This window comes from Tachyglossus aculeatus, chromosome 9 (genome assembly GCF_015852505.1).
Source record: "Tachyglossus aculeatus isolate mTacAcu1 chromosome 9, mTacAcu1.pri, whole genome shotgun sequence".
In the NCBI taxonomy this organism is placed as follows: domain Eukaryota; kingdom Metazoa; phylum Chordata; class Mammalia; order Monotremata; family Tachyglossidae; genus Tachyglossus; species Tachyglossus aculeatus.
Genome location: NC_052074.1, coordinates 63,583,923 through 63,598,982, shown reverse-complemented (window position 1 = coordinate 63,598,982; position 15,060 = coordinate 63,583,923). Strand labels below are relative to the sequence as shown.

Below are 15,060 nucleotides of genomic sequence, written 5' to 3'. Positions count from 1 at the left end.
TAATAACGGTAATAGTAGTAGCAGCAGCAGTAACAGTATTCATTCATTCATTCAATGGTATTTTTGAGCGCTTACTGTGTGCAGAGCACTGTACTAAGCACTTGGGAAGTCCAAGTCGGCAACATCTAGAGCCGATCCCTACCCAACAGCGGGCTCACAGTCTAGAAGGGGGAGACAGAGAACGAGGACAAAACATATTAACGAAATAAAATAAATAGAATAAATATGTACAAATAAAATAGAGTAATAACAGTAATAGTAGTAGCAGCAGCAACAATAATTATTCATTCATTCATTCATTCAATGGTATTTATTGAGCGCTTACTGTGTGCAGAGCACTGTACTAAAATGTGAAGAGATGGCCCTAAATCCAACTTTTGAAGATTATTCTTTTGAGGTAAAGCCACGAAAATGGGAAGGCATCTAGATGTGATGGCTTTCCTAAAGAAATCATCAAGAACGGCATCTGTGCAAACACTCACCCTGCCTATGAAATACTAAAGCCACATACCTTCAAAAGTGACACCGTAATCGTGGAACAACTGATTATTTCCAGGGGATCTCATTACTTTCCATTGCCAATAAGGTTCTAGCCAGAATCCTTCTGGATAAACTAATGATGAATTTTATCAATAGGGTACTTTCTAAATTGTGATGCAGCTTCAAAAGTGCTTAGTACAGTGCTCTGCACAGAGTTAAGTGCTCAATAAATACGATTCAATGAATGAAAACAAAACGTAGCACAGCTAATATGATCCTTGCAGCATGGCTATGACACTTGTCTGCTTTCTGACCATGGGAAAGTCACTTAATTTCTCTGTGCCTCAGTTCCCACATCTGTAAAATAGGGATTAATACTGTGAGCCCACTTTGGGACATGGACTGCGTGCAACCTGATGAGCTTGAGTCTATCCTAGTATTTAGTACCATACCTGGTACATAGTAAGAGCTTAACAAATAAAAAAAGGCAGATATTAAAAAATCAATGGTGGAAGGAAACACCAATCCCTTTCTCTTTTCTATTACAAAAAGCATCCAAAATAGTTTAACTGAATCATTTTGTAAAGACCCTGGCAATTGCTAAGCAAATTTAGTTGCTCTGAGTTCCCCAAGGTTCTTTGGTTCTCAGTGGAAAGAGCACGGGCTTTGGAGTCAGAGGTTATGGGTTCAAATCCTGGCTCCACCACTTAGCTGTGTGACTTTGGGCAAGTCACTTAACTTCTCTGTGCCTCAGTTACCTCATCTGTAAAATGGGGATTAAGAGTGTGCCCCCCCCGTGGGACAACCTGATCACCTTGTAACCTCCCCAATGCTTAGAACAGTGCTTTGCACGTAGTAAGTGCTTAACAAATGCCATTATTATTATTATTATTATTATTATTATTATTATTATTATTACTCCTTGATGGTATACTCAGTCAAGTCAGAGTTGCAGTGCCATGTCGGATACTTTCCCCATCACCAGGTTCATGGAATAAGGTTGTGTCATAAATATCGTCTCGTTCTACCGGTTCAACACTACTGAGCTTGAGGATGCAATTGGGTTTTGGAAATTGGAATAAGAATACATTCAGCCTGTCAGATTTCACTTCTAACTCAATAACCATGAGTGTCATCAAATTATCTTTTTTTCTAATTGTCCAATATAATTCTATTTCCAAAACGCATAATGAAGATGATTATGTCTGAATCACCTAGTGTACAAGTAGTACCAGCTCACATGGGAAAGGTGGTAATTAGTTGGGTAATGCCCCAAGGAGGAGGTAGGTATTATATAAATGAAACCTCTTCTTTGATGTGCAAACTACAGTATGAGGTATACACTTACAATTTTTAGAAGCAAAAGGATAACTCGATATTTTGATAAAGCCAAGCAGGCTGTTTCTACTGCCTCCAATATGTTAATTCAAAGCCTGTATGCACACACTCATAAACAAATCCACATACACATGTGTATCTGCTAATGCTGGGGTCGACACTCAACTATCCATGAAATGAGGAAAATATTTGCGAGAGAAAGGATACTTTATCCCCATAGCATAATCTCTTCCTCTGCCCCTATCCCTTTTTCTACATTTTCACGTTATCTTCTATCCTTCTGTTATTAGAGTGTGGATAGGTGATTTAAAAGAACACCTGTCAACAATTTTTCTTACCATTTCTTTTAGTCCAAATTCTATTATTCTGGTTAATGAGAAACTGGGCTTTTTGGCATCTGTTCAGAAATCAACTGAGCTCATTAAAATGAATAATCAGGTCATTAGAGCTACTCATTGGAGCTATAGTATAGTTGGGCTCCATAAATTCGTAGAATAATGGGGTATAGTAAAATCATATTAATTTTATTTCTTGGGAAGAGGCATTAACATTGCTTACAGACAGCTAAAAAACATTCTGGTCTCAGAATCATTTCGGCTGGTTCCCACAGTTTTCACCAGATCTTTCATTCATTCATTCATTCATTCATTCAATCATATTTATTGAGCGCTTACTGTGTGCAGAGCACTGTACTAAGTGCTTGGAAAGTACAAGTTTGCAACACAGAGCCGGTCCCTACCCAACAGTGGGCTCAGAGTCTAGAAGGGGGTGACAGACAAGAAAACAAAGCATATAGACCAAATAAAATAAATAGAATAAATACGTACAAGTAAAATAAATAGAGTAATATATATGTACAAACATATATACATATATACAGGTGCTGTGGGGAGGGGAAGGAGGTAAGGCAAGGGGGATAGGGAGGGGGAGTAGGGGGAGAGGAAGGAGGGGGCTTAGTCTGGGGAGGCGTCCTGGAGGAGGTGAGCTCTCAGTAGGGCTTTGAAGGGAGGAAGAGAGCTAGTTTGGCGGATGTGTAGAGGGAGGGCATTCGGGGCTGGGGGAGGATGTTGGCCGGGGGTCGTTGGTGGGACAGGCGAGAATGAGGCACAGTGAGGAGATTAGAGGCAGAGGACCAGAGGGTGTGGGCTGGGCTGTGGAAGGAGAGAAGGGAGGCGAGATCTTTCCAAACTTAGCTTTTTGTTTGTGGTATTTGTTAAACGTTTGCCACGTCAAGCACTGTTCTAAGCATTGGGTAGCTACAAATCAATCAAGTCAGACACAGCCTCTGTCCGAAATGGGGCTTATAGCCTAAGTAAAGGAAGGAAATCCTCATTTCATAGCTGAATCTGAGGCACAAAAAAATTAAGTGACTTGCCCAAGGTCACACGGCTTACAGTCCTCTGGTCTTGTCTTATGCCTTCGAATCGTTCCCGACCCTTAGTGACACCATGGGCACATCAGTCCCAGAATGCACCACTCTCCATCTGCAATCGTTCTGGTAGTGTCTCCATGGAGTTTCCTTGGTTTACCATTGTCGCCTTCCATGCAGTAAACTTGAGTCTCCTCCCTCGACTCTCTCCCAAGCCGCTGCTGCCCAGCACAGGTGAGTTTTGACTTGTAGCAGATTGTCTTCCACTCGCTAGCCACTGCCCAAGCTAGGAATGGAATGGGTAGGCCTCTGCTTGACTCTCCCTCCCATAGCAGAGATTGGTAGAGGACTGGAAACTCTCCGGGTGCCACCCTGAGAGGGGAGAGTCTTCTAGACTGTGACTTAAATACAGTCCTCTAGACTGGTAGACAGTACCCTTGTCATCTAGAAGTGTAGTGAGTTGCCCAAGGTCACACAGCTTACAGTCCTCTAGACTGCAAGCTCATCATAGGCAGGGAATGAGTCTGTTATATTTTTATATTGTACTCTCCCAAGCACTTAGTAGAATGCTCTGCAGACAGTAAGTGCATTTAAATACAATTGACTGATTTAGCAGACAAGCGGCAGAGCTAGGATTAGAACCCAGGTCCTTTGATTCCCAGGCCCTACTCTTTCCCCTGGACCAAGGAAAGGCCTAGGCCCAAAGGACAATGCCCATGCTGAGAATTCATTCATTCATTCATTCAATCATATTTATTGAGCACTTACTGTGTGAAGAGCACTGTACTGAGCACTTGGGAAGTACAAGTTGGCAACATATCGAGATGGTCCCTACCCAACAGTGGGCTTACAGTATAGAATGACCAACAGTAACTCAAGGAAATGCAATCTCTTGCATTTTTTTTTTGATTTGCCCATATTTGATTTCTCTCAGTCCTTCCCCACTTATATCAGGGCTTCTGGCCTGGGACTAATTTGCATTGCAGGTGATTAAGATACCATTAACAAAGAGCTGGTCATATACCTAAGAAGGAATGCTGCTGGTCTAAGTCCTACTTGTATTCATCTGGTATATATCCCTCTTTATGGATTGGGCTTTGCCCTGCAGCTATGCTGTCAATGTATCAAATTCATCGAATACAACTGGAATGGGGCTTCAAGAAGGAGCACAGGAGGTCTTTTCTGTACGCTCTAGTGGGAGTTTCTATAAATTGTTCTGCATTATAGGCCTTATTTTGGGAATGCTGGTTGAATCAGCGTCCTGGAGTAGAATCCAGCTAAAGTTACGCCATATAATTCCTGTGGAGCTGTGCTGCGGTTTTAAGAAAATGTGCGGTAAAAAAAACCCACAAAAAATCATGGAAGTTAAAAGGTTTGAAATCCCAGATCTATTACTTTACCTCATTTTCCTCTCAGTAAGACAGTTTCCATTTTGTATCAGGTAAAATCAAAACTGGAAGCTTTCAGTGCTCACAGGCTTTTTTTTTTTTTTGGTTTGGTTTTGTGTATGTGTGTGTATTTATGGTCTGGTCTTAAATTCATTCTTTATCTAGCCCATTTCATCTGAATTCACTTTACCAATATGACCCTTGAATATTAAGGAATACAGAAGTCTCCCCATTTCCCTTATCTTGTCTTTCTTCCAGGACTACAGCCATTACCATTGTTAGATGTCACAAAGTATTGTAAAGTTTGTTATAAAAAAACAATAAGAGGCTTATCCACCTTGCGAGAGTTGATGATTGCAAGATTGCTCTGGGGAAGGCTTAACTGGGCTGGGCCCATCTGTAGGAAATTCAAGATGGTCTGTCAGAGACCAATGTCAATGCTTCCCCCAGTCAAGGTCAAAAGGGCTCCGGGACACAAGGTATCACTGTATCTTAGGGATGATGCTAAAACGTGTCTCTTTCTGCTTAAACATTTAATTAGGTCAAGTTCAGATGGGCTACTTGGATGTCTTTTAATCTTTGTGTTTAGCTTTAATCAGTCAGTCAATCAAAAATATGTGTTGTGTGCCAAGCACTGTATAAGCTCTTGGGAGAGTCCAAGAGAGTCGATAGACATGATCCCTGCCCCAAGGGAACATTGAATTTTGTTTAGGATCTTGTCTGAGACCACATTATAAATAATTTTGACCCCAGGTTGGAATATCACTAGTATATCTTGTAGGGAAAATGGTTCCACAAAAGCAGTGTGACTTATTGGAAAGACCATGGACCTGGGAGTAGGAGGACCTGACCTATAGTCCTGGCTCTGCCAATTGTTTTCTGTGTGACCTTGGCAAGTCACTGAACTTCTCTGTGCTTCAATTCCCTCATCGGCAAAATGAGCATCAAATTCTTGTTCACCTTCTCACTTTGACTGTGAGCCCCATATGGGCCAGGGACTTTGTCCAACCTGATTAATTTGTATCTACCCCAGCCCTTAGAACAGTGATGGATGCATAAGAAGTGCTTAGTAATAATAATAATAATAATGTTGGTATTTGTTAAGCGCTTACTGTGTGCAAAGCACTGTTCTAAGCGCTGGGGTAGATACAAGGTAATCAGGTTGTCCCACAAGGGGCTCACAGTCTTCTCCCCATTTTATGGATGAGGGAACTGAGGCCCGGGGAAGTGAAGTGACTTGCCCGAAGTCACACAGCTGACAAGTGGTGGGGTCGGCATTTGAACCTGCGGTCTCTGACTCCAAAGCCCTCTTTCCACTGAGCCACGTTGTTTCTTCTACTTAACAAATATCAAAATTAATTAATCAGAGTCTGGAATGAAAACCATTCCCTGACATGCGAGCTCCCAAGGAGTGGGAATTACTGGTAGATCTGGTGGTTTTAGGAACTGGACCCAGGACAAGAAAAAGATTATCAACGTGGCCTAGTGGAAAGAGCATGGGCTTGGGAGACAGAGGTCATGGGTTCTAATCCTGTCCCTGCCACTTATCAGCTGTGTGACTTTGGGTAAGTCGCTTCACATCTCTGTGCCTCAGTTACCTCATCTGTAAAATGGGGATTAAGATTGTGAGCCCCACCTGAGACAACCAGATTACCTTGTTTCTCCCCCAGTGCTTAGAACAGTGCTTGGCACATAGTAAGCACCTAACAAATACCATTATTATTATTATTATCATTATTATTATTATATGTATCCCAATGACATCCAAAACCATAAGTAGTCTGTGGGAAGACTTGGGCCAAGAAAGAGGGTTAGTCTTGCCTGAGCTAATGGAGGGGCTGCAAATGCCAGAAAATAACTGTGCAAATTCACCATAGCGGGGGACCCATTGATACAAATGTTCACCTTCTTCTTTTTGCAGAGAAGTAGCATGGCCTAGTGGACAGAGCATGCGTCGGAAGGACCTGGGTTCTAATCCTGGCTCTGCCCTTTGTCTGCTGTGTGACCTTGGGCGAGTCAGCTTCTCTATGCCTCAGTTACCTCATCTGTAAAATAGGGATTAATACGGTGAGCCCCATGTGGGACATGGACTGGGTTCAGCCTGGTTAGCTTGTATTTGCCTCAGCACTTAGTACAGTTTCTAGCACATAGTAAGTGCTTAACTACCACTGGAAAAAAAGACTCTCTGCGTATTGTTCTTTGATTCCATTTTTGTGCATCTCAGGCTGGAGAAACCTGTGAATTCCAAACATTAGGTGTGTTTGAAGGAATTCCCCTGCCCTCCATTATTCCCACAGGGTTAGATTGCTTCTGTGGAACAGGTGGAGCAATTTTTCCTTAGGGTCATCTGGATGGGAATTTCTGGGCTGGGAATTCCCAATCAAACAGTCTCTGTGGTTGTAGGCATTCTGGGGGCAGGGGATGGCAGGAAAGGGAGAGTCCGACACCGATCCTGGAAAGAAACGCACAAGAGAGGAAACAGATACAAGGGAGCCAAGCAGGAGAAAGGCACGATAGACATCCCCCCAGATTTCAACTGTGACCCCCTTCTGGGGCAGTAACAGTATTCGACCTGATTATTTTGTATATTTAACAAATGCCACAAGTGTTTTATTATTTTACCTACAGTAAGACAAGAACAGAGAAGGCAAATGATGGCCCCTTCCTGTTTGTTCCTTAATCGTGTCCCCAGGACTCACGTTCCCTTTCCCACTTGATTTTCCTTATCAGCTTGCCCCTTCTGTGTGGATGAGTTGTGAGGCAGTACTCTGAAAGACCTGGAATCCACGGGATTGGAATGGTACCCCAGAGACATTACTGGAATGGGACGAGATGAAAGGGCTCCTGTGAGAGTGTTTGGGTGGAGCTGGGGGAAGTCACCAGATCCTGAATGTGGCTCTGTGAATTTATTTCCATTCTAGTCTAGTAGAGGTAGCCTGGTGTCACCCTAGAGACGCCTCTCCGATTGTCTCGGAGGATGGAAAGAAGGTTCCTGTAATTATCAATCATCAATCACGTTTACTGAGCACTTACTGAGCGCAGAGTACTGTACTAAGCACTTGGGTGAGTCCAATATATCAAAGTTGGTAGATATGTTCCCTGCCCACGAGGAGTTTACAGTCTCTAGAAATCAAGACGATGAAGTTGCAATGTTAATGTACAGTGTTAGAGAAGCAGCGTGGCTCAATAGAAAGAGCACGGGCTTGGGAGTCAGAGGTCATGGGTTCAAATCCCGGCTCCACCAATTGTCAGCTGTGTGACTCTGGGCAAGTCACTTAACTTCTCTGTGCCTCAGTTACCTCATCTGTAAAATAGGGATGAAGATGGTGAGCCCCACATGGGACAATCTGATCACTTTGTATCCTCCCCAGCGCTTAGAACAGTGCTTTGCACATAGTAAGCACTTAACAAATGCCATTATTATTATTAATGGCAAGTATCAGTAGTAATTCCCTAAAGAAGGGAGGCTATAATGTGTTCAGCATATCGTTGCGTGGAAGCAGCATTTCCCAGTGTATAGAACAATGGGCCTGGGAATCAGAAGATCATGGGCTGTAATCTCAGCTCTGCCACTCGGCTGCTGTGTGACCTTGAGCAAGTTACTTCACTTCTCTGTGCTTCACTTACCTCATCTGTAAAATGAGAACTAACACTATGAGCCCACGTGGTACAGGGACTGTGTCCAACTGGATTGGCTTGTATCCACCCCAGCGCTTAGTACATTGCCTGGCACATAGTAAGTGCTTAACAAATACCATAATTATCATTATGTGGGACATAGAGTGTGTCCAACTTGATTCAGATTCTCGAGTCTCAATCAGTTGACAAAGTAAAATTCGATAGAGAAATTAAATTATGTTTACTTGTGATTTTTTCAGGACTATGCTGAGAAAGAGAACACAATAACCAAAGCTCTGGAAGACCTCAAGGCCAATTTCTACTGTGAACTATGTGACAAACAGTACTATAAACATCAGGAGTTTGACAATCACATTAATTCCTATGACCATGCTCACAAGCAGGTAAGGCGGAGAAGTTCTACATTTTATTAAAAGTATTTGGCATTACTCACCTTCTACGATTCTTGAAAATTTTGCATTGCGGGGGCAAGGGTGCATTTCTTTGTGTGTAGACTTAGTGGAAAGATCACAGATCTCAGAGTCAGAAGACCTGGGTTCTAACCTCAGCTAACCCAGTGGCCTCCTGTGTGACCTGGGACAAAAAAATCACCTAACCTCTCTGTACTTTAGTTTCCTTATCTGTAAAATGGGAATAAGAATTCCAGCTCTCTGCCTCTAGGATTTATCAGGAATCCTGATACCTAGAAGACCTTGGTTGATTCTTTGATCGGCAACCTTTACCATCACTAGTGGTGTAAAACAGCTGGCATTTCCCTTATAATAATAATAATAATGGCATTTATTAAGCACTTACTATGTGCAAAGCACTGTTCTAAGTGCTGGGGAGGGTACAAGGTGATAAGGCTGTCCCACGGGGGGCTCACAGTCTTCATCCCCATTTTACAGATGAGGAAATTGGGGCCCGGAGAAGTTAAGTGACTTGCCCAAAGTCACACAGCTGACAAGTGGCAGAGCCGGGATTTGAACCCGTGACCTCTGACTCCAAAGCCCAGGCTCTTTCCACTGAGCCATGCTACTTCTCAATAATGCCAGGACTAGAATTCAAGTACCCTGATGTTTAGTCAGATTGTAACCTCCCCAACACTTAGAACAGTGCTTTAAACCTAGTAAGTGCTTAATAAATGCCATTATTATTATTATTATTATTATTATTATTATTATTATTGTCTTGTACTCTCCCAAATACTGTTGTGGGCAGGGAACGTGTCTGTTATTGTTGTATTGTTCTCTCCCAAGCACTTAATAAAGTGCTCTGCACATAGTATGTGCTCATGTTGAGCACATACTATGAGAAGCAGCGTGGCTCAGTGGAAAAGAGCACGGGCTTCGGAGTCAAAGGTCATGGGTTCAAATCCCAGCTCCGCCAGTTGTCTGCTGTGTGACTTTGGTCAACTTACTTAACTTCTCTGTGCCTCAATTCCCTCATCTGTAAAATGGGGATGAAGACCGTGAGCCCCCCATGGGACAACCTGATCACATTGTAACCTCCCCAGTGCTTAGAACAGTGCTTTGCACATAGTAAGCGCTTAATAAATGCTATCATTATTATTATTATTCTTTCTACTGTTCTAATAACAGGGATGAAGATAAGAAAAATGTACTTGAGGGGTATGTTTAGAAGAAACAATAAATTAGCATCTTTTTTCATAACTCAGAGCACAGGTGAAAAATGTTTTCCCCAAACATATATATGTTTGTACATATTTATTACTCTATTATATTTGTACATATTTATTCTATTCATTTTATTTTGTTAATATGTTTTGTTTTGTTCTCTGTCTCCCCCTTCTAGACTGTGAGCCCGCTGTTGGGTAGGGACCGTCTCTATATGTTGCCAGCTTGTACTTCCCAAGCGCTTAATACAGTGCTCTGCACATAGTAAGCGCTCAATAAATACAATTGAATGAATGAATGAATGAATGAATGATTATGAGCCCCATGTGAGGAAACTGTTGGACCTGCTCTGATTATCTGGTTTCCACAGATAAGTTCCACAATAAGTGCTTGACGAGTCAATTACTTGTATTTATTGAGCACTTACTTTGTGCAGAGCACTATACTTAGTTCTTGGGAGAGTACCGTGCAACAGAGTTGGTAGACATATCCCCTGCCCATAAGGACCTTACAGTCTAGCTTACTTTTATCATTGCCAATGGTCACCAGTAATCTCCTTCTAGATAAATCCAATGACTTCTCCTCCATCCTATCCCCCTCGACCTCTCAGCTGCTGTTGATACTGTTGACTACCCCCTTCTCCTGGAAACATTATCCAACCTCGACTTCACTTCCACTGTCCTCTCCTGATTCTCCTCCTATCTCTCTGGCTGCTTATTGTCAGTCTCTTTGTGGGATTCTCCTCTGTCTCCCATCCTTTAACTGGGGGTGTCATTCAAGGTTCAGTTCTGGGTCCCCTTCTATTCTCCATCTACACCCACTCCTTTGGAGAACTCATTCACCCCCGTAGTTTCAACTACCTCACCTGTGTGAATGATTGCCATACATCTCCAGCCCTTGCATTTCCTCCTGCCTTTGAATATCTCAAATATAAGGACACCCCAAATGTACATGTCTGAAACAAATTCCTTATCTTCCCACCTTAAGCCTGATCCCTCATGATTTTCCCGTCACTATAGACAGCACTATCATCCTACCTGTCTCGCTAACCTGTAACCTTGGTATTACCCTTGACTCATCAATCTCATTCAATCCAGGTATTCAATCTATCACTAAATCCTGTCGGTTCAACAGGAGAAGCAGCGTGGCTCAGTGGAAGGAGCCTGGGCTTTGGAGTCAGAGGTCATGGGTTCAAATCCCGGCTCTGCCAATTAGCTGCGTGACTTTGGGCAAGTCACTTAACTTCTCTGTGCCTCAGTTACCTCATCTGTAAAATGGGGATTAAGACTGTGAGCTCCCCGTGGACAACCTGATCACCTTGTAACATCCCCAGTGCTTTGAATAGTGCTTTGCACATAGTAAGTGCTTAATAAATGCCATTATTATGATTATTATTATTATTATTATTCAACCTTCATAACATGGCTAAAATCTATCCTTTCCTCCCCAATCCAACTGCTACCACATTAATCGAAGCACTTATCCCATATTGCCTTGATAATTGTGTCAGCCTGCTTACTGAACTCCCTGCTTTCCTGTCTCTCCCCACTCCAGTCCATACTTCCTTCTGCTGCCCGGATCATTTTTCTACAAAAACATTCAATCCATGTTTCCCCACTCCTCAAGAACCTCCAGTGGCTGCCCATCCACCTCCATGTCAAACAGAAACTCCTTACCAATGGCTTTAAAAGCTCTGAGTCACCTTACCCTCTCCTACCTCACTTCCTATGGCAACCCAGTTTACATACTTAGCTCATCTAACTCCTACCTAGTCACTGTCCCTCTATCTCATCTATCTCACTGCCAGCCTCTCACCCATGTCCTGTCTCTGGCCTGGAATACCCTCCCTCTTCGTATCTGACAATTACTCTTTCCACCTTCAAAAGCTCAGTGAAGACACAACTTTTCCAAAAGACCTTCTTTTATGGCATCTTTTGAGTGTTTACTATGTGCCAGACACTGTACTAAGCTCTGGGATAGATTCAAGGCCATCAGGGTCAAGACAGTACTTGTCCCACATGTGGCTTATGGTCCTAAGCCCATTTTACAGATGAAGTAACTGAGGCACAGGTAAATTAAGTGACTTGCCCAAGGTCACACAGCAGATAAGTGTCCGAGCAGGGATTAGAACCCAGGTCCTTTTAACTTTCAGGCCTGTGCTCTTTCCACTAAGCCATTCTGCTTTCCCTGACTAAGCCCTCATCTTCTCTTCTCCCACTCCCTTCTGCCTCACCCTGATTCGCTCCTTTTATTCACCCCTCCCTCAGCCCCACAGCACTTTTGTACATATCCATAGTTTATTTATTTATTTGAATGTCTTCACCTCTCCAGACTGTGAGCTCACTGTCGGCGGGGAATGTGTCTGTTGCATTGTGCTCTTCCATGTTCTTAGTGCAGTGCTCTGCACACTGTAAGGCCTCAATACATATGATTTATTGGTTAGTTAATTGATTATTATTATCATTATACATAAATTTTCAGAGATGCTTCAATGATGCAAACGGCAAGCAGAGTGATATTTTGATAGATTTTTATCAATAAATATCCACCTAGGTTATAATGAAAGAAAAACCTTCTGAGCACAGGAAAATGATAGTCACTAGAGTAGCAGACAGGAAATTGGTAATATTCCAGTAGGTTGTCAATGGCAGCTCACTAAGAAAATCCATTCGCTTTAGGACATGAAGATGACAAATTTCCATTAACTCAATGATTTTCATAACATCCTGGTTTTGGTTTGCTAGTTTTAACCAGTGGTAGTTCCAAATAGCTGGTTTCTTCCCAAATCAATGAGTTTCCTTTTGCCTTCCCCCTGCAATAACAGGATAATCGTAGCCTAAGTTATATTGTACTATTGTATTTATATAGCTTCGTCCCTCAAAACATTGGCATTTCTCATCACCACCGTGGGATCTGATAAAGGGTATTCTCATTTTGGAGGTGGCACAGACAAATTAAGGAACCTCTAAAGATCATGAGATCATAGATCACCTTTGCCTCTGGTGTTATGCTTCCCCTAGCATTAAATACAGTGCTCTGTGCACAGCAGATACCAATCGATTGACTGATTGAATTACTTTTTCTTGATATTCCCAAAAGTTCTGACTTTCAATAAGCTTCTTTCCATGGAAACCATGGAAAGGACAATCTCATTGTCCTCCCGATATTTCAAACCTCAATCTCTGAGTTCTTCTTTCAGACTCTCAAAATCATTATCCCCAGGCTATATTCTCTCTTAAAAAAAAAAAACGTTTCCTGATTTTTGCCACCCTCACTTCCTCTCATCCTAATGCAAACTGTTTATTAAAACTGTTGAAGTGCACAAATTAGTCTCTCAACCTTTCCATAGAATGTAATTAGAGGTTATTTAAAACCCTGAGAGATTTGGCACCTTAGACACAAAAATAGCCAATAAAAGGCAGGTAATTGACACTTTCACTGCAAACTATTTTTAATTTCAATTTTGCATTCATTTTCAAATAAAAAAGAACACAACAAACAGCTTCAGAAAATGATTTATAATTTAAGGTCGTGCAAGAGGCGTATTAAATGAAAAGAAAAAGTTTGTTGACTTCCCTAGAAGTCTCTCGGAAACGATGGCCTCCAATTGCTTTAGAAATGCCCTTTTGAACAATCAATCCATCAATCAAGAGTATTTATAAAGCACTTAGTCTGAGCAGATCACCGTACCAAACACTGGGGAGAGCTCAAAACTCCAGCGCTCATAGGAATGATCATTGTCGAAAACTTGTAGACCGGTTTGATTGAGAAGCAGCATGGCCTAATGGATAGAGCATGGGCCTTGGAGTCCTAAGGATCTGGGTTTTAATTCTGCTCAGCCACTTGTCTGCTATTTGACCTTGAGCAAGTCACTTCACTTCTCTGTGATTCAGTTATCTCATCTGTAAAATGGGGATTAAGACTATGAGCCCAATGGGGGACAGGGACTGTGTCCAACTTTAGTTTGTATCTACCCCAGTGCTTAGAACAGTGCTTGACACATTATTTCTAAAAAATACCATTATTATTATTGTTTTGCAGTAGGACAGAGTTTCTCAGGTTTCCTATTCTAGACCGTGAGCTCCTTGTGGACAGGTAACTTGTTTATTTACACTACCTTCCTGTTATCTCCCAAGTGGATAATACAGTGCTCAGCACTCAGTAATTGCTTAAAAAATATCAACAATTGATTGATTTTTAGGTGCCTCTACCTCAGGTGTTCTATTCCAAATTATATTCTCTCCCAGATTATAGTGTTCTGCACACAGTAAGTGCTCAGTAAATAGTATTATTACAAGAACCAATCAATCGTATTGAAAATTGAAAACAAAAACTTCCTTAAGGGAAGAATTTCCCCTGCTGGAATTCAATGAAAAGACAGAGAAGTGTGGGGTCTCTTCATCCAAGAAGTCTTTGCTGTGAGAAATGCTTTTATTGTCCCTGGATGGTAGGTCATTCAATCATTCAATCAGTCAGTGATGTTCATTGGGTTCTAATCCCAGTTCTGCCACTTGTCTGCTGTATGATCTTGGGCAAGTCACTTCTCTGTGCCTCAATTTCTTCATCTATGAAAAGGGTATTAAAACCTCCTTCCTACTTTGACTATGAGCCCCATGTAGGACAGAAACCATGTCAAAGCTATTTATCTTGTATTCATTCATTCATTCAATCGTATTTATTGAGCGCTTATTGTGTGCAGAGCACTGTACTAAGGGCTTGGGAAGTACAAGTTGGCAACATATAGAGACAGTTCCTACCCAACAATGGGCTCTGTTTGGCATATGCTAAGCACTTAACAAATATCACAATAATGATAATAATAATAACATTATTATATTATGAATTCAGTTGCAGTGGCTTTTAACAGCCCTCGGCTAACCTATGGTGTTACAATGCATCCCAGAACAATTTCAGAGGGATGCTAGATAATCAGTTTGCAAGTTCCTTGAGGGCAAGTGTGGTTCATCTAATTGCTTGACAACCCACCAAATGGCCCATAGCAAAATGACTCAACTTGGAATTGGCCCCAACATTCCTTGAGACTTTGATGTCTTCATCACAGGGTCAATTTATTTGTCTTTTGGAACTCTGGAAATATGAGAAAAGTTACCCGCTGACCCTGCCTTTGGCTGTTGGGGAATCAATATTTATTAAGTTCTCACCATGCGCAGAGTACAGGACAGTACAATACCACAGAGTTGATAGGTACATTCCCTGCCCAACAGAAGCT

The 15,060-nt window shown here is 42.0% G+C and overlaps 1 protein-coding gene and 1 non-coding gene across 2 annotated transcripts in view; one reads left to right on the top strand and one right to left on the bottom strand.

Annotated features, from left to right (window-relative positions):
- Positions 1-15,060, top strand: part of ZNF804A (zinc finger protein 804A) — a 334,205-nt gene that overhangs the window by 256,080 nt on the left and 63,065 nt on the right. The window contains exon 2 of the mRNA XM_038751407.1: positions 8,454-8,597. Coding sequence (XP_038607335.1) covers positions 8,454-8,597 — 144 coding nt within the window. The remainder of the gene's footprint in view (positions 1-8,453; positions 8,598-15,060) is intronic.
- Positions 3,432-3,569, bottom strand: LOC119932619. The gene has a single exon (XR_005452365.1). It is a non-coding gene; the product is annotated as a small nucleolar RNA SNORA7 (small nucleolar RNA).